This window comes from Sarcophilus harrisii, chromosome 3 (assembly GCF_902635505.1).
Source record: "Sarcophilus harrisii chromosome 3, mSarHar1.11, whole genome shotgun sequence".
Classification (NCBI taxonomy): Eukaryota; Metazoa; Chordata; class Mammalia; order Dasyuromorphia; family Dasyuridae; genus Sarcophilus; species Sarcophilus harrisii.
Window position 1 is genome coordinate 9,473,699 of NC_045428.1, and position 17,464 is coordinate 9,491,162.

General features: G+C 60.1%; 2 protein-coding genes across 11 annotated transcripts in view; one reads left to right on the top strand and one right to left on the bottom strand.

Annotated features, from left to right (window-relative positions):
• The first annotated feature begins 1,365 nt into the window (after window positions 1-1,365).
• Window positions 1,366-12,363, top strand: STK25 (serine/threonine kinase 25). Of its 2 annotated transcripts, XM_031957468.1 has the most exons (10): window positions 1,384-1,685; window positions 2,264-2,320; window positions 3,209-3,317; window positions 4,075-4,232; window positions 4,339-4,524; window positions 4,766-4,911; window positions 5,263-5,377; window positions 6,122-6,193; window positions 11,376-11,512; window positions 11,624-12,363. In XM_031957468.1, the coding sequence occupies exons 2-10, from the start codon at window positions 2,285-2,287 to the stop codon at window positions 11,661-11,663; spliced, it is 999 nt and encodes a 332-aa protein (XP_031813328.1). In that variant the 5' UTR covers window positions 1,384-1,685; window positions 2,264-2,284; the 3' UTR covers window positions 11,664-12,363. The 2 variants fall into 2 exon arrangements, with proteins under 2 accessions (XP_031813327.1, XP_031813328.1); XM_031957467.1 differs by lacking the exons at window positions 11,376-11,512; window positions 11,624-12,363 and adding an exon at window positions 7,225-8,865 and having other exon boundaries at window positions 1,366-1,685.
• Window positions 12,364-12,379: 16 nt separating this feature from the next.
• The window catches only part of FARP2 (FERM, ARH/RhoGEF and pleckstrin domain protein 2), a 99,208-nt gene continuing 94,123 nt past the window's right edge, over window positions 12,380-17,464 (bottom strand). For 5 of the 9 annotated variants that reach the window (XM_031957460.1, XM_031957463.1, XM_031957457.1 and 2 more), the window contains 9 exons: window positions 17,230-17,298; window positions 16,760-16,849; window positions 16,639-16,659; window positions 16,395-16,477; window positions 16,123-16,238; window positions 15,758-15,921; window positions 14,172-14,279; window positions 13,634-13,785; window positions 12,380-13,401 (listed from right to left, as the gene is read on the bottom strand). In XM_031957460.1, coding sequence (XP_031813320.1) covers window positions 13,311-13,401; window positions 13,634-13,785; window positions 14,172-14,279; window positions 15,758-15,921; window positions 16,123-16,238; window positions 16,395-16,477; window positions 16,639-16,659; window positions 16,760-16,849; window positions 17,230-17,298 — 894 coding nt within the window. In that variant the 3' untranslated portion in view covers window positions 12,380-13,310. Of the gene's footprint in view, window positions 13,402-13,633; window positions 13,786-14,171; window positions 14,280-14,821; window positions 14,935-15,757; window positions 15,922-16,122; window positions 16,239-16,394; window positions 16,478-16,638; window positions 16,660-16,759; window positions 16,850-17,229; window positions 17,299-17,464 lie in introns of those variants that run through there. The other 4 variants (XM_031957464.1, XM_031957462.1, XM_031957465.1 and 1 more) reach the window with 3 other exon arrangements.

Genomic DNA, 17,464 nt, shown 5'->3' on the forward strand with positions numbered 1-17,464 from the left:
GGTTCTTGGGGGATATCCTGGCGTCTGCTTAGGTTTGAGGTGGTTTGCACGACAAAAGCCCCACAGGGAACCGCCCCTGAACAGCCCACGTGATTCGCCTGAAGTGAGGCCCTCGAGCACCCTCCCGCCCCTGTTGCCCAGGTTTTCTGTAGAAGGGGGGTAAAACTCCCGGATCAGAGGAGGAGAATCACCCCGCCAGGACCTCGAGGGGCGGGGCCCCTCTGGCCCCTTGCCAGCGAAGAGAAAAAACCCGGGCCCCTGGCCCAGGCTCCGAGGGCCCACTCTTGGTGACGCCGCGACAGTAGCCCTTGGCAGACGCAGCCGCGGCTTTTCCAGAAGCAAAAGGCCGTGGGCATCGAGGGCAGAGCCGGGCAGAGCCAGGGAGGCGGCTGGTAGCGTCTGCGGTGGAGAAGACGGGGCACATTTCAGGCTCCAGGCAACGGGAGCACGCAGGCAAGATGCCCACGGGGGCCTTTCCTCAGTCCTCGCCAGCCACGTGGGAGCCCGGCGAGCTTCAGTCCGCCTTCCCTCGCAGTGGGCACGCCCCATCTCAGGAGCACTTGGGCTTTTTCATCAGACTCCTTCCCCAGGGGAAACGGGGGCTTACCCTGTGCGATGGAGGGAGCTCCAGGCAGACCTTGGACCATCGGGCCCCGGGAAGGATGACCCTCGGGTGGACGCAGCTGGGCAAGAGGAGGTCCCTTTCTCAGTTGAGGAGCACATGGCCTGAGGGCACCATAGTGCCCTGAAAATGGGCAAATTGATGCCCTCTGCACCCCCCTCTGATCCTGATGTCATTGAAGACATCCAGAATCCCTGGGGCTTGGTCAGAGTCCCTCAGCATCAAGTGGCCCCAGACCTTCGGGGGCTCCCATCGCTATCTCAGAAGTCTGCATTGGACTCCAGCCTCTTGCATCACCCGTCATCATCTTGCCTTCCCCTGTGCCCATGTCTCTGCGCACATGAACCCCTCCCCACACGGGGGGGGGGCACCCACACCCTCCCTTGCCCTCACCCAACTTTGTACCTGGATCTCTGCTTGGGAGCTGGGAATGTTCTAGAGGCCTGAGGGTCGCAGTGAGGTCCCGGGCCCCCCGCCGTGTGGCTCACTGTTAACCCACCCATTCCTGTGGGGGGGGGGGGCGCCTTTCCAGTGAGCTGGCATCGACAGCCTGCTCTGGAGGGCACCACGGGCACAAAGCCACGAATGGAGGGTGAAGGGATCTTGGAGGCCGCTAGTCCCGCCTCATCTTGTTTGTGGCTCAGAGTAACGTCTGCTGGGCTGAGCGTGCGGGCGGCTCAGTCGTAGCTGTGTGACTGGGCAAGGCCCCGCCCGCCTCAGTCTCCTCATCTGTAAAGTGGGGTGGTTGTCAGGAGCAGGTGCCCTTCCCCATGAGGGCCCTCCCGGGAGGGGGCTCTGGCCAGGCTCAGCAGGCTCCCGCCTCTCTCCCCAGCACTCGCGGGTGGACCCCGAGGAGCTCTTCACCAAGCTCGAGCGGATCGGGAAGGGCTCCTTCGGAGAGGTGTACAAGGGCATCGACAACCGTACCAAGGAGGTGGTGGCCATCAAGATCATCGACCTGGAGGAGGCCGAGGACGAGATCGAGGACATCCAGCAAGAGATCACGGTCCTCAGCCAGTGTGACAGCCCCTACATCACGCGCTACTATGGCTCCTACCTGAAGGTGAGCTCAGCGGGGCCCCCCAAGGGCAGGAGGGGCTTCTCACAGTCCTGCCCCAAGGTGCGGCTAAGTGCGCTCACCCCCCATCCGGTGCCCCTCCCCCAGGGCCTCCCTCCTGCACCCGTGATATAGCCGAGACCCGGAGGGAAAAGGGGCCCTTCCTTGTCCCCTTGCTGCCCGCACCAGGGGCACCCTGTAGGGTGGGCTCTCGGGCCGCGGTGCACCATCACGCTAGTGTTCCGCAGTCTCCAAATGTTTCCCACGTCCATCCTCGGTCAGGAACCTCTGGGACCTCTGCTCCTTCCTCTGGGAGGGATTTTAGTAGATTTGGGGCCTTGGGAGTCAGCATCACCGCCCCCCTCGTTTCTTTGGGCGCGCCGGAGGAGTGGACTGCCTTCTGTTTCCTGGTTGGGAGTTCTCACCGGCGGGGGAAGGGGCTGCTGGCGGGCAGGACCCTCTGCCTGGGCACCGTGCCAGGAGGTACCCTGTCTGGAGGCCAGACCGCTTGGGCAGAGCCGTGGGTCCGCTCCCCGTCCCATTTGTTTCCCATCCTCACGGTGTTTTCCCTCGATTGTTTGCAGAGCACCAAGCTGTGGATCATCATGGAGTACTTGGGTGGTGGGTCAGCCTTGGATCTGGTGAGAACTTGAGACTATGATGGGGCTTAGCAAGGGGGAGGCATGGCGGGGGCCAGTGGGGGAAGGGCATGCCCTTTCAACTGGAGCCACTGGGGACATGGAACCGGCCCCTTGGGCTTCTGCACCGGCCTGGCTGATGGGGGCCACGGGCCTTTCCCCCTTGAGGGCCCTGGAAGTTGAGACAAATAGGGGGCGCTTTCCCGGGGAGCCCACGTGCTGCAGCATCCTGGCTCGGGCCAGGCCTTCCCTTCAGAGCCAGCCTGGGCTCCCCTCCAGCTGCTCCTGAGCGGCTCCTTCTCACCCGCCCCATCCTCACACCGGGATGGGCTTTCAGGCCTGGGCTTGCAGCGGGGGAGGGAAATCTGACCAGGGCCAGATTTGCCAGGGGGGCCTCAAACCCCTGCTTTTCCGTATTTTCCAGTTTGAAGATACACATTTATTAGTTTAATTTAGTTTTTTTCTGAATGGGGAAAATACTCTTTTGTTGGGGCCCCCAGAGCCTAGTTTTCATCTTGTGGCTTCATGGAGCCTGGAGGAAGTCTGCCGCAGCGGTGACCTTCCGAGGCCCGGCTCAGGGGGACGTGGCCGGGGCCGCCTCCTGGCCCAGTTCCGTGCCCACTCTCTGCCTTTTTCCCTTCCACTCACCAGGCAGGGAGCACCTGCTGTGCCAGGGGTAGGGGTGGCGGGCAGGTATCCATAGAGCACAGTGGGGGGGGAACTGGGAGTCCGTCAGGGAAAGGGAACTCGGCCTGTGTGGGGGGGTTGGGGATTATGCTGGGCAGCCCCTCCTCCGTAGGAAGAGAAAGGGGGGGGGAGGGGGAAGGAGCCCTGAGGCTGGGGGGGTTTGGCACACGAGGTTCAGGGCGGCTGCTGTCCCTCTGTCTCCAGCTGAAGCCCGGGCCTTTGGAGGAGACCTACATCGCCACCATCTTGCGGGAGATCCTCAAGGGACTCGATTACCTCCATTCCGAAAGGAAGATCCACCGGGACATCAAAGGTTTCCTTGGGGGAGAGGGCATGTCGGTGGTTCTGAGACAGAAAAGCTGAGCCCATCCTGCAGGGTCTCCAGTGTCCACACCCTGGACTTCCCAGAGGGCCCTGGCGGGAGGGCCTTGCAGAGGGGACCCAGTGTGCCCAGCGGGCATTTTGTTCCTGAAAAGCTTTCTAGAAAACCGGCTGGCAGCTTAGCTCTAGAGAGGAGCGGCGGCCTTGTCCTGGCCTCGGGGGCCCCCCAGACTTAGTTGTCTTGCTCTTTCGTGGGCAGCAGTGGTTGAGGGAGAGGGGCCTGGGCTGGGGGCTGCCTTAGCCCACTTGGACTTGCTTTGAGGAACACCTTGGGGAGAGGTTGCCCGCAGAGGCCCCTCCTGAATCCTTGCAGCACTTGCCGCCATGGGAGCCCCCAGAGACGTGGTGGAGCAGGCCCCCGGAGGCCTGGGCTCTGAGTCTGCTGCTCATGTCCCAAGGGGCCTTGAGCCTCTCGCTCGGACCTGCCGGGCTCTCTCCATAGAGAGGTGATGGGTGGCTGGAGTGCTGCCTCTGGGCCCGCTCCTCGGGCCAGCCCGGGTTGCCTGCCATGCTCTCGGCTGCCGAAAGAATGCCTTCCTGGCTCCCCTCAGCCCCTCAGTCCCTGGAGAGCAGGCGGCCACGGCCTGCTGGGCCCCGGCTCTTTCTCTCAAAGTGGGGACTCTTTCATCGTCTCCTCTTGGCTGAAAACCCGGGTCCGGCTCCAGGCTCCGTTTGCTTCGTTTCCACAGCTGCCAACGTGCTCCTGTCTGAGCAGGGTGACGTGAAGCTGGCCGACTTTGGGGTGGCGGGGCAGCTCACGGACACGCAGATCAAGAGGAACACCTTTGTGGGCACCCCTTTCTGGATGGCGCCCGAAGTCATCAAGCAGTCCGCCTACGACTTCAAAGTGAGCGGGAGTGCTGGGGGGTGGGGGGGGGGGGGGCCTGCGGCCTTTGCCTCCAGACCCACAAGCTGGTGCCTGGTCTTAAGGCCTCTGGGCATTCTTGTTCCAGGCAGACATTTGGTCCCTGGGAATCACAGCCATCGAGCTGGCCAAAGGAGAGCCACCCAACTCGGACCTTCACCCCATGAGGGTTCTCTTCCTGATCCCCAAAAACAACCCCCCCACCTTGGAGGGGCACCACAGCAAGCCCTTCAAAGAGTTTGTGGAGGCCTGTCTCAATAAGGACCCTCGATTTGTGAGTATGACCCATGGCCCCCCTCTGCCTCTGGGCCCCCCGAACTTCCCCCTGCCATGCGTCCAGGCTCCCCGGGAACCTGAGGGACGCCTCCAGCCGGCCTCGTGGCGTTGGGCAGCCCAGACCACGTCCTGGAGGTCCCCCTGCCCCGGTCTCATAGGGGAGCACGTTGGGGGTTTTCCTGGAGCCAAACCACCCCCCCCCCCCCCCCCCCCCCCCCCCCCCTTGTGTGCCCTTGCAGAGGCCCGCGGCCAGGGAGCTGCTGAAGCACAAATTCATCACGCGCTACACCAAGAAGACGTCCTTCCTCACCGAGCTGATCGACCGCTACAAGCGCTGGAAGTCGGAGGGCCGGGGAGAAGACTCCAGCTCGGAGGATTCTGACATGTACGCGGGGGGGGCAGGAGGGGGGCCCCAGGGGGCCAGGACTGGAGTGGGGGCATCCTTGTTCCTCCGGTTTCCATGGCTCCATTTCTTTCTTGAATTGCTGGACCCTCTTGTAAAGGGTCCTCCAGCAGGATAGGGGACTGGAACCTTAGTGCTGGGAGCTGCCCCTCATCCCTTTGGGAAAAGCAGTTTGCTACGCGTCCCCTCCCCCGGGAGGGCCCAGGGTTGGCCTCTGGGTCCGAAGGGGCAGGTTCCCCTGACCCTGCCGAGTCCGTGGCCCTCCTACCCCAGAGCGAATGGCTTCCCCTGGGTCTGTTACTGTAACTGCCATGTGCTGCTCCTCCTTCCCAGTGACGGAGACGCCGAGGACGGCGACCAGGGCCCCATCTGGACCTTCCCCCCGACCATCCGCCCGAGCCCCCACAGCAAGCTGCACAAAGGCATGGCCCTGCAGGCCTCCCAGAAGGTGCGGGTTTCACCCAAACTGGGCTGGGACCGGGGTTGAGGATGGCGAATGATGGGCCCAGACAGTGGGGGATGGGCCGGAGCTGACCCGTGCTGGAGCTTCTGGGCCCCCTCGGCTCAGTGACTGAGCTCCAGAGGGGTTCCCCTCCCTGACCACTGAGCCACACACCCCGAAGGCTCCTGTTCCCTCCTGGTTCTGAGGCTCCTTTCTCAGGCCCTGCTGGCTGGGACCTGGGCCTTGCCACCCAGAGCCCCCCGGGGTCTTTCCAGAGGACCTGCCTTTTCCCTCCTGCATTTCTTCTCATCACACTTGAGGGTCCTCGAGCAAGGTCCCTCCCAACTTTGTGTCAGGTGGAAGAGAGAGGGTCCAGGGTGTGTGGGGGCGCACTGGGCCTGCAAATCCCTTCCTTCCCCCCCCTCCCCCCCAGAGGTCTATGCATAAAGCCCTTCCCACAGCACCCGGCCTGTAGGCCTCTGGGGAGCTTGGCTGGCGACACTCGCAGGCTCCGCACTTGAGCCACAGTTGCCCGCTGAAGCCCAGGGCTCTGGCCATAGTTCTGGCAGGCGTCCATCCTGACGTCTGCAAGCGATGTCCAAAGCTGTACGAAGGGCGGCCTGTGGGGAGGCGGGCCCAGCCATTCCTGCGCTCTGGGGCTCTTGTCTGAGTGGCCCATCACAGCTCCTCCCCTCCACGCACGCCGGGAGGCCCGGCCTTCCCCATGCTCACTCCACGTTTCTTTGGCAGTCCGCAGAGCCCATCAAACGGCAGCCACGGTCTCAGTGCCTCGCCACCCTTGTCCGGCCTGTCTTTGGAGAGGTGAGACCCATTGGGCAGGGCACATGGGGCTGGGGGGGTGGTCAGAAGAAAACCGGCAGCCGGTGAAACTCCCGCCTGTCTCAGCTGCTGCTTATCACAGGCAAGCCTGGCATTGTCCTAGTGGCCCAGACCCTGCTGGTCAGCAGGGAGAGCCCAGCACGTGACCCCACCCTCACCCCCCAGCCGCCCCTGCTCCATGCCAGCTCCTACACTTGGGGGCAGGGGTGAGATGGCAGTCCCAAGAAGGATCGTGCCACAGAGGACCCCTTCGAGGGTCTCCCTCGGCCTGGACTGCAGGCCTGAGGAGGGAGTTCCCGTCACCCTCTGATTATCCACGTGGAGGGAGGAAGCTCAGGGCCAAAAGGAGTAAGGGCAGGTGGACCAGCTGCTGATTTGGTGCTGAAAAAGCAGCCCTGGAGGCCTTGAAATGAGAGGGAATCAAGAAGAAATGTACACACGTGGCCCGGAAGCATGGGAGGTAGTGGAGGCGCAGGAAAAAGTACGGCAAGCTCTGCCCCGCCTGCCCCCCCCCCCCCTTTGGGTCCCCACCCCAAACTCTGGAAAATGCACCAGACCACAAGATGACTAGGAATCCAAGGAGAAAATCCCCTGCAAACCCTTCTTCTCCAGCCCAGAGGGAATCCCAGGGAGAGGCTGGGGACCAGGGCAAACCTCCCCTAATACCAAACCCATGCAGGGGGCAGGAATAGGCGCCAACCGGCTGCTCTGAACTGCCCAACTGAACCTGGGGCAGTTGCTGGTCCACACTGGGCAATGATTCTTCCTTCACTGGCCAGTTCCGGGTCACATGAGGAGGGCAGGCTTAGAAGCTGAATTCGAGCTGAGAGTCCAGGCTGAGAAGCAGTCCCCGGCCTTAGCCCGTGGGTTTAGCAATGAGCAGGTTCAGAAGCAGACACAAGGGTGCCAGTCCAGAGGGATCACCGGGCAGGGGTTGGAGACCGAAGGGAAGCCTACGGGCCTGGTGGGGGCTTTCCCACTAAATCCTGCAATTCTGCCGGAAATCCCGGCAGGCCCAAGCACACAGGTGCAGCTGTATAAGACACTGGAAAGCGCTGAAAGCTTACAAGCCCCGCCAGAGCTCTTATGAGACTAGGATAACCTATCACTGGGTACCATCAAGAAGGAAGCAGCAAGACCTTCTGGAGGAAAAAAGGCCCAAGTTGGGAAAGAACTGCAAGGAGGAGCAAAAAAGACCACTGGTATAAGTTCAAGGTTTTTATAAATGAAATGAGAACACTCAAAGGAAAACTGGAAAAGTTATGGAAGAAAAAAATGGAAACGGAATTAACAATTTGACACAAGAGGTAAAAAAAGCTTGCCAAGCAACAAACTGAAAAAATAGGTGGACCAAGAGAAGTTCGTGAGATAGCAAAAAAACAAAAACAGAAAACAGAAGGTTATCACAGTGACTACAACTGATCCCGTCACTGAAAAAGAAGCATAAACATATTTCAAAGAGATCTTAAAATGGTCCTCTTATGCCCTAGAGGGCAAAGTGAAGATACGATCTTACAGTCGTCGCCCAAAAGAAACTCATTTTAAGTTTCCAGGAGTGTTTGAGCAAAAATCCAGAGTTTCTAGGACAAGGAAAAAAAATACTGCAAGCAGTCACAAAGACTAAATGTCAAGGAGTCACAGTAAGAGTCTCACACACCTTGGCAGTACAGCAAGGGAGAGCTTAAAACAGGATATTTCCGAAGACAAAAAAATAAAGGTTCATAGCCACCAATAACAGCAACAAAACTGCATGAAATGGACACTTAATGAAATAGAGGACTTCTGAGAGTTCCTGATGAAAGATCAAAGCTGTGTGGAAATTTTGAAGCACAAGCACAAGAGTGAAAAAAAGAAACCCAGAAACGTAAACAGGAACTAGCCGTCATCTAGGACTAAAGGATAAAGGGTTTACATTCTCAGATAGGGAGGTTTGCCTTTGCCAGACCTCTTGAATCAGGGAACCGAGGGCCTGGGAATGGTTCTATTATGTCTCAGGCTTTAAAGAACAGAAAGAGAGAGGAAAAGAATATACTTGTGAGAGAAGAGACCAGAGTGGCGGTGAACACTCTCTGGCCTAATCGGGAAAGCCGGCAGCAAACCACACGAACAAGAGAAGGAAGCGGAGGAGTGGCTGGCCCAAGCTCCACTCTTACCTGAACCAATTACACATGCACACAAAGTTAGGGAGGGGAATTCCCATTTCCCTAATTAGTCAAATAAAAAGGAGAGAATGAACACAGTAAAAGAGGAGAGATTCAGGGAAAGATTAGCCCAAACAAACTTTAAAGGTGTACAAAAATATTAGTCCTTTCATAGTGGGCAGAGAATTGAACACTGAATGTTCCTCAGTTGAGAAATAGCTGAATATGTTGAGGAATATGAATATTTCTGTTGAATGATGAAGGGAACAGTTTCCAGAGAAACCTGAGAAGGCTCGGATGGACCGATTCAGCGAAGTGAACCAAACACAGCAATACTGCAGACACAAAGCATTTTGAAAAAGTTGTTGTTCCAGGACACTTGTGATAAAAACATTTCAGTGCAGCATTTCTTCTGAAAAAAAACATGGCCAGTGGGACCAAGAGCCATATGAAATAAAGGCTCTGGGGCTACATCTTATGCTCATCAAATCAGTAAAGCTGACCAAAAAAAAAGTAATAAATGCAGTTGTAGGGAAACAGGCATGTTACAGTGTACTTGCTTAAATGAACGGGACAAGTTCAGAGAAATCTGGGTGCTTTCAAAGTTTTTTCTTCTCTATTTCCTTTTGAATTAACTACTCTCTCATGCGTGGTTTTTTGCCCCTCATCAAATTGTTGTTGCTGACTCACTCTCTTCCCCAGCCCATGGCCCAACTGAAAACCAAGAAGGGGGACAACCCCGTCACAAGGGAATTTGTCAGTGACAGACCTATCCTTGTGGGGACCCACATCCCAAAATGGCTCTCTTCCTTTGCTATATGTCTATGAGCACCTCTTCATCGGTCATTATTTTAGGAGTTCCCAGGTTCTTCTGGCCACCTGCATTACGGTCTCTTAGGGATGAAGTCTTGTCATTTCAGGAAATTCAGTAATTTTCCTTCTATTTGTAGACCATTTGTGGTGTCTTTCCTATCCCTAGGATTCTAAAGTCTTTGCTTAGGCCTGCCCTTCATGGTGCAATCCTTTGTCAAGGCCATCCCAACCTTCACTTGAGGGTTCTCTGTGGAATTTGATACTCCCCCCAAGACCCCAGGTCTCCTTTGTCCACTTCAGGTGGGTGAGGTTCTGGGATGCCTGCCCCTTCCTCCCTGTTAATGTGGGCTTCCTTCTCCCCACATTCTCGTAGAGGGCAGGAACTCCAGAGCAGTGTACTTGCAACAAGGCGGAGTTAATGAGATGGTTCTCTAGTTCCCATGTAGACTTAGTACTCGGCATGGTGATGTCATGGTTCTCTAGTTCCCATGTAGACTTAGTACTCGGAATGGTGACGTCACGGTTCTCTAGTTCCCATATAGACTTAGTACTTAGCATGGTGATGTCACGGTTCTCTAGTTCCCATGTAGACTTAGTACTGAACATGATGATGTCATGGTTCTCTAGTTCACACATAATTTAAGTATTTAAGGCTTGTTTCAAGTATACTTCTCCAGAGTTCCGGCCCTCTAACATTCTGGTTAGGAGAAAGGGTCACTTCTTCCTCCTCCTTCCTCTGTTCTTCACTTGCATGTGACTTCTACCCTCCATTCTTAAATCCTTCTGAACAGAACCAGCCCCACCAACCCTGTGTTCTTCACATTTAACTCCCTTATTACCTTTAAAGACGACTAGGTTCCGAGGGGCTCCGTCTCCCCCAACAGAAGGTTAGCACTGTTTCTCGTACTGCCCCTTCTAATTACTCGGGAACATTTACTGTGCTCTGTTAGTCCTCCCGCTTGGTCCTCTGTTCCATTCGAGGTCAGTTTCTTCGCCTGGCCTTTTATGTTCTGAGTCTGGCCCATTTGCCTTTGTTTACAGTATCCCAAGATCTCTCTCCTATCATGGGTAGGAGTCCCAAGACTGGTGGCTTCTTTCTTGGTCCCTGCTTTTTAACATGAGCACTGAGTGGTGGGACTGGGACCGTCCCGGGCTTTGCCATTAGGGGTTTCTTTCAGCTGGTGACGCTCAGTTTGCCTTCTGCTGGTAATATATTTGGGCAGTTTTCATTAGTGATTTCTTCGAAGTGCGCATTCTTTGTCATTCTTAATCATAGTGTTGATTCATAAAATTGTCTCCCCTTCACCGGTTTTCCAGGTTGTTTTTCATCATTTTGATGGCCCTGACTATTCCTTGCTCTCTTGTGGAATCGTTGATTTTCAGCTGTTACTGAATATTGTTTTGGTTTAGATTTACCACTTTCTTTTCTAAGCTACTTAATCTCTTTCCATCAGAGCTTTTCATCCGATTTCTTTATCCATTTTTGCCTTCAATTCATTTTCTGTCCTTGCATTTTTCAGCTTAGTGGCTTCAATTCCTGACCCAAGGCTTTGGGGCAGAAGACCAAGCTCTGCCCCCTGGGGCTCTTTTGGGGGGTGACTCTGGATCTTTGGTCCTTGACCACCAGGTGCCGGGGCTCCGGGGCTGGGCTCTGACACAAATGACTCCCCCAGGCCTGAGTGGGGATTTGGCTGGAGCCAGGCAGCGATCCTTCGTGCAGGCTGTGCGGCCCTCTCTGCTGACCTTTCTAGAGTTCCTATCTCAAGCTCTGCCTCAGACTGCCCTGGAGCCCTCCCTCCCTGGGGGGTGGGGGTGCCACCTTAGAGTCCTTCTCTGGGCCCTGCATTGGGACGCTGCCAGCTTCCTGCCGGGAGGGCTCTGTCCCCGGGTCTGCTGCCCCCGGTGCTATACCACGTAGGCAAAGGAAGGGAGCTCAGACCAAGATGGCCGCTTTGGCTCTTCAGCCCACAAGCCTCAGGCTCATACTTCTGCTGGAATATTGATGAGGTGAAGGAGATTGTCCCCGCCCTGCTCCCATAAGGACCCCCCTTCCCCCGGCCCCTCGCCATCTGAGGAGGGGGCTCGGGCACATCCTGACGTTCGGTGCCGTACGAGCAAGTTCCCCGAGCCCTGGCAGTCTGAGCTCTGGCCCTCGGTTTGCCTGGCATACAGCTGATGCTTAATAAATGCTCCTTAACTGATCTGTGCAGCTCAAAGAGAAGCACAAGCAGACGGGAGGCAACGTGGGAGCCATGGAGGAGCTGGAGAACGCCTTCAGCTTGGCCGAGGAGTCTTGCCCAGGCATTTCCGACAGACTGATAGCACATCTGGTGGAGCGGGTCCAGAGGTGAGTCGGCCCCTTAACCCCCCACCCCCACCCGGGCAGTGGCTGGGTCGGGCCAGGAGTGGGGAGGCCCCGGCGCTCCCCATCCCCCAACGGCGGCTCTTTTCTCCACAGGTTCTCCCATAGCAGGAACCACCTGACGTCGGCTCGCTGACAGGCGTGGGGAAGGAGGCCGGTGATGGGCCGTTCCCCAGCTTCCTAAGAACTGACCTCAAACCCTTGCGCTCTGCTCCTGGGGACCCCGCCGCTGGGCCGGGCCCCACAGCGGGCTTGGGGCGCCTCTGTCGGCCGGGAGCCATCGTCCTTGTGGTTATTGTTGCTGTCATTCCTCTTCTGATCTGGGCTTGTGAAAGGCCGGGGGAGGCCTGCCCGTGGGCAGCCGTCCCCCCGATGAGCGAGGTGGGCGGTGGGTGGGGGGCACTGGCTGGGTGCCCCGGCCTCCCCCTCCCCGGTTTCCCGGGCGGGGGCCGAGTCGGGTGGCTGGTCCTTGCTGTGTTCTGGGAGAAGGTGGGAGGGGTATGAGCAGCGGCTCAGAGATGGCAGCCCCACCCTCCTACCCCCACTGGGACACTGGGGGCACAAGGACCTTCAGACGAGGGGGGTGGTCGGCCCCTCCTCCCCCCTCCTCCACTATCTGGGCCCCTTTGGGGGCAGAATGCAGCCAAGGCCCCCCCTCCCCCACCCCGGTCCTGTCTTGTTTGTGATGGTGGTGTTGGGTCAGGCCCCGAGTGTTCGTCCTCAGCGCCAGAACCCCCGCGGCGGGGGCGGCGCGTGTGAGAGCTAGAACCCTCACTGTCTCCTCCAGAATTCAGATGTGGAAGGGACCGGCCGCTTTCAATAAAGAAATGACCCGAGACCCGGGTGCTGCCTGCTCTTTACCCCCTTGGAGGCAGCGTGGGCCCCAGCCCAGAAAGGAGGCCGAGCTTGGTGCAGTCACAAGGCCTTTATTACTCCGGAGCCACATGTACCCGTGCACTGGGGGGCTGTGCCGCCTCCTCCCCCGCCCTGGGAGGGCTAGTGCCCAATAACTTGGATTCAGACCCGCTTGTCCGGGCCTTGCCTTGTTAGGACACAGGTTACAGACCGTGAGACTCGGGGCTTGGGCCTCCCGAGGAGCTGGGGCAAAGTGGCCGGCACAGGCCCAGACCCCCCATCTCCCCACCAGGGCTGGGCTGTCCCGCTGTGCCCAAGTGCTCCCCAGGTCCCGGGCAGAGGCTTGGCCCCAGGTGCTGGGGGACCTGGAACCAGACCCCCCCGGAGCTAGCACCTTAGTCCTCACCCAGCCCAGAGGGAGGTGGCAGGTAGGGTTCTCCCCATTTTACAGACAAAGGAACCTGCCATTGAGGACGCCCTGGGGGGGGGGGGTTTGCTGCTTCCAAGCTGAGCCCACTCTGACCGACATTCTTTCCCCACGTCGACATACGATAAATCCTCCAGTGACCCCCTGGGGCTTTAATGGCCGACACAAGGGGAGGCCATGCCTGGCTTGGGCGCCTCTGGCCACGGCGCAGAGCCAAAAGCCCTCGGGGGCCGTTGCTTTCTTGTGCCTGTGAGGGAGGGCCCTGGGGACCCTTGCGCCCCACCACCAGGGGAGCCGCAGGCAGAAGCCGGGCTCCCCAAGACGGGTGGGTGTGGAGGACCTGGGAGGGCCCCCGCAGCCCGGGCCCGCTCTCTTGCTAGCCCCCGCACCCTCCTTGCCGTCCCAGTCCTGCGGCAGCACGCAGACCTCTCTCCCTTTTCCCTTTATTCATAAATTTCCAGCTCCAGCCTCCCCCCCTCCAGGGCCCGCGGGTGCCCCCCGTCAGTTTGTGTGGGAATCTCTGTCCTCGCCGGCCACCGTCTGGCTGCTTCTCCCGGGAGAGTTGGTGGCTCTCTTGATCACTTCCATCCACCTGGGAGAGAGATGGGGGGAGTCCCGGTGATGGCCCAGAAGTCGGGGGCTTCGAGCCAGGGAAATGGGGGGCGCTTCCACTAAGCTTCTCCCCTTCTGCGGGGTGTCCTTGTCACAAAGCTGCTTAGGGACGGGGGAATCACACACATGGGACACGGCCCTGATGTCTTGGGGCCAACGGTGGCCACAGGACCCACCCCCTCCTCGCCCCCAGCCCGCAGGAGGCGAGTTACCTCTCGAACGTGTACTTGCTCTCAGCCCTGAAGAAGTAGATGTGAGACTTGAACTGAAGCTTGAAGACAAAGTCCTTGTGGAGGCCGTCAGCTTGCCCAGGGACGCTGATGGTGTAGCCCAGCAGGGGGAGGCTGGCCAGCGGGTAGTCGTCCTGGAAACGGCCCCGGCACACCTTAAAGCCCGGCCTGGGCAGCCCCTCGGGGCCCCGTCTTGGCCGTCCGAGAGAAAGCCCCCTGACAGTCTGGGTCTTGTGTAAAGTAAATGCTGCCGGCCGGCTGCCCTGCGCACGCCCGCCCTCCTCATCGGTACCCCTGGGCGCCCTGGCCGTCCGCCGCGGGACGGGTCACCCGGGAGCCACGGCCACTTGCCCTTGTCACCAGGGACACACGAGAACAGGGCCGGGCCCAGGCTGGGGGATCCTGGGGCTGGGGCTTGCCCCATGAAGGGCAATGGCGGGGAGACCTAGGGAGAGCGGCTTGAATGAGCTCAACTGGGCCCTCCCCCTGCCCAGGACCAGCCTGTGCCCACTCTTGGTACCTGGTGAGTTTTGTAGAAAAACAGGCAGAAGTTGGTGAACACCACCCAGAGCTTCTGCCAGCCGCTGCTGTTCTTGAACTTCCTCAGCAGGTATCCCGAGAGCTGGTTCTGGGGGGGCACAAGGCACAAGGCACAGCTGCATCGGGCAGAACCGGCCAGCGGCCCCCCGCCACCCCCCTCGCCCCCCAACCTCTGGGGTCACCGGGAGATGCCCGGCAGGACACCAACGGGCCCGTCAACACTGAGGACCCAAGCCCGGACAGCCACAGTGGGCGTGGCGGGGCCCGGGCGGGCCCGTGAAAGGACAAACGAGGGGCTGCCGGGACCTTACATGGCCGTCGGCCCCCCCAGGGCCACTTTGCCAGAGTCATGACAGTCAAAAAGGTCACAGGGAGAGAAGGCACAGAAGGCAGACACCAGAGGGGGAGGGGAAAGCCAAGCCAGCCCTCCCGCCTGTCAGAAGCCGGGCCAGGACCAGGGGCCCGCGGTGCCCGCTCCGGCCCAGCTGGGGGAGGGCGTGCTGCCCGTCCTGCCCACGGCTGTCGGGGCTCCCCCGACTCCGGCCTCGCGGGGCGAGGTGCCCGGGAGAAGGGATCCCGGCACTATCTCTACGGAGTCCCTGAAACTCCCCGAGCCGGGGGAGCCGTTACCTGAATCATGCACAGGTAATCTGTGAGGGAGAGGCTGTGATTCCGGTACCAGCACACATGGGTGATGGTGTTGGCCTTGGGGCCCTGGCCCAGCAAAGAGCGAGGAGGGAGCTCTGCAGAAACAGCAAGAGAGCGCAGGACTGAGCGGGGGGAGGGGAGACCGGGGGAGGGGGCTGGCGCCGAGGGGCCGCAAGAGGGGAGAGCCCACAGCGCCGAGCCCTGGCCAGCAGCAGAGATACAAGCGACAGCGCGCGACACCGACGGCGCAGAGAAAGCACAGAGAGTCCTGCCTACGTGGGGCTTCTGCCCAGAGTGCCTGGGACCCCCCGCCCTGGGGGGGCCCGGTCTGCCGGGTCAAGTCCGGAGGAGACGAGGACACCCAGGAGAGGCCTCCAGGGGCTGCTTCCAAACGGGGCCTCAGGAGGTTCTGCACCAAAGCATCTCCTTTCCCCACCATTTCCCAGAATGTCCGAGGGGGAGGCGCCTGCCCGGGGCCGGCCGCCAACCTCGGAACATCTCACTAAGGAGCCTCCTTAGATCCGGCTCAAGAAACGGAGGCCGGTCCCTGCGCCTGCCTGGGCAGGCCTTCAAGGCCCCGGGCCCGGCTCTGGGTTTCATGCATGGCCCAGGGGCAGGAGCCACCAACCGGGCCCAGCAGCTCCCGGGGCAGCGGGACTTCAGGCCATGGGGCCGCCCGGCTCCGAGACTCCTGGCTCAGAGACGGTGGCCGGGCAGGAGGCCCCAGCGGGCCGCCCCATCGCCTCTGGCTCGCCCTGTGGGGGGAGACCCGAGGGTGGCCCTGCCCGGGGCCTCTGCCCTCTCGGCTTCGCGGGAGCGGAGCAATGAGAAATGCGGGGAAGGCCCGGCAAGGCCGGGGGCTCCCGGCCCGAGAGACGGGCAAGGCAGAAAGAGATGAGGTGTCAGCCCCATGGGTACCTCAACGGCCACACTGTGGTCAGCCATGGAGACGCTGGTGTTGCGGTACCAGCACACGTGCATGGTGGTATTGGCCCGGTGCAGACTCTGCCTGTCCAGGGAGCTATGGGAGGAGTGGGCTTCCTCTTCCGACTCCTGCTCTCCAGAGACCTCGCCCGAGGGTCCTGGGGAGGAGAAGGGAGCAGCGGCTGAACCGGAGGGGAGGCTGGTGGGGACGCATCCTGGAGCTCACCAGCGCCCGGCCGTGGGCCTGACTGCCGCCAACGGGGCCTGCTCGCCCCGAGCTCCTGCAGAGCCCCTGGGGAGAGAGACGCGGAGGCGCACAAGGGCCTGAGGAGCGGTCCTGAGGCCCACCCCCCACTTACTGTTGGAGCCGCCGCCCACACAGCCGTCCAGAAGCACCACGGCCTTGTCACTGGACTTGACCAGCTCGATGGCGAGGCTTAAATCGTCCATCCATTTGCCCATCTCGAGGCGGGTACTGCAAGACAGATGGGGGAGGGGGCTCACAAGCCTGCCCAACGGGCACCCCTGGGGTGACCGGGGGCATGTTGGGGTCCCCCCCACCTCTGCAGACCCCTCAGCGCTCTGCAGTCTCGCTGCCCCCCAGCCCGGGGTCTGCTTGGCCGGAGCCTACCTGGCGGCCACCACAATGGTCTTTGGGACTGAGTAGATGGTGAAGCAGTGGGGCACAGACCACTCGTTGTCAGTCTCCTCCACCTGCGGGCACAAAGAGGACCTAAGCGGGGCTGCGCCCCAGCCCGTTCGGGCAGTGCCAGGCCCTAGGGCCGCTACTTCAGGGCACGTCTACTCTGGCTCTGGGGACAAGGCTACGGGCCAAGCTCTCGGGGCGCTAGCGGCTGAGCTTGCTTCTTACTCACCGGCGGGTCCAGCACTATTAACTGTAAGGCAAGCATAGGGACAAGGTCACCGTGAGCACGGGCAGAGGCTCCTGACTTGTCTGGGGCTCGGGTGTGGCCCTCCCTGCCAGCCCCCACTCACCAGCATGCCGTGCAGGGGCAGCTGACCATGGATCTTGAAGTGGTTTGTGCCCGTCACGCCTTTGCTTGTGTACAGCAGCATGTCTGAGAACTGAGAGACGGCAAAGGTGGAGCCCCTCGCCCAACCAGGGCCCCGCCCCAAGGAGCCATCCAGAGAGAGGCCGGTGCCACGGGGCTGGGGGGCCCGGGCCTGGCTCCAGGACCGCTTGTGCCGTCCCCAGGGGCCCGAGGAAATGAACTGAGACGGTGACTGTGGAGTCTGCACAGAGAGCTCACCCACAAGCCCCCTCGGACATGCCTGATGGTGTCGGAGTCAGGGCTGAGACCCCCACCGCGCTGCAGGAGGACATGGCCCTTCACCGCAGCAGTCGCACAACACAAGGGAGAGGGCCCCATGATGCCACCTGGCTGGGGGCTCCTTTCTGGGCGGCCCGGTCCCGAGCCCCTCCCAGCCCAGAGGGGACTGCTTACCAAAAAGAACATTCTCTGCTGGAAGCCCTTCTTGGTGAGCTTGTACAGGCAGCCTTCCCGAATGAACTCCTGAGACACAAGAAGAGGAGGCTTGGCCGGGCACTCAGGGACCAGCCCCGGGGCCCCTCGGGGAGGAGGGACGGGCACCGTCTGGTTATTTCCACTGGGGAACAGCTCTTATTTTTCTAAGTTTGATGTGGCTGAATAAATTGTGGAAGAAACGATGGAACACTCC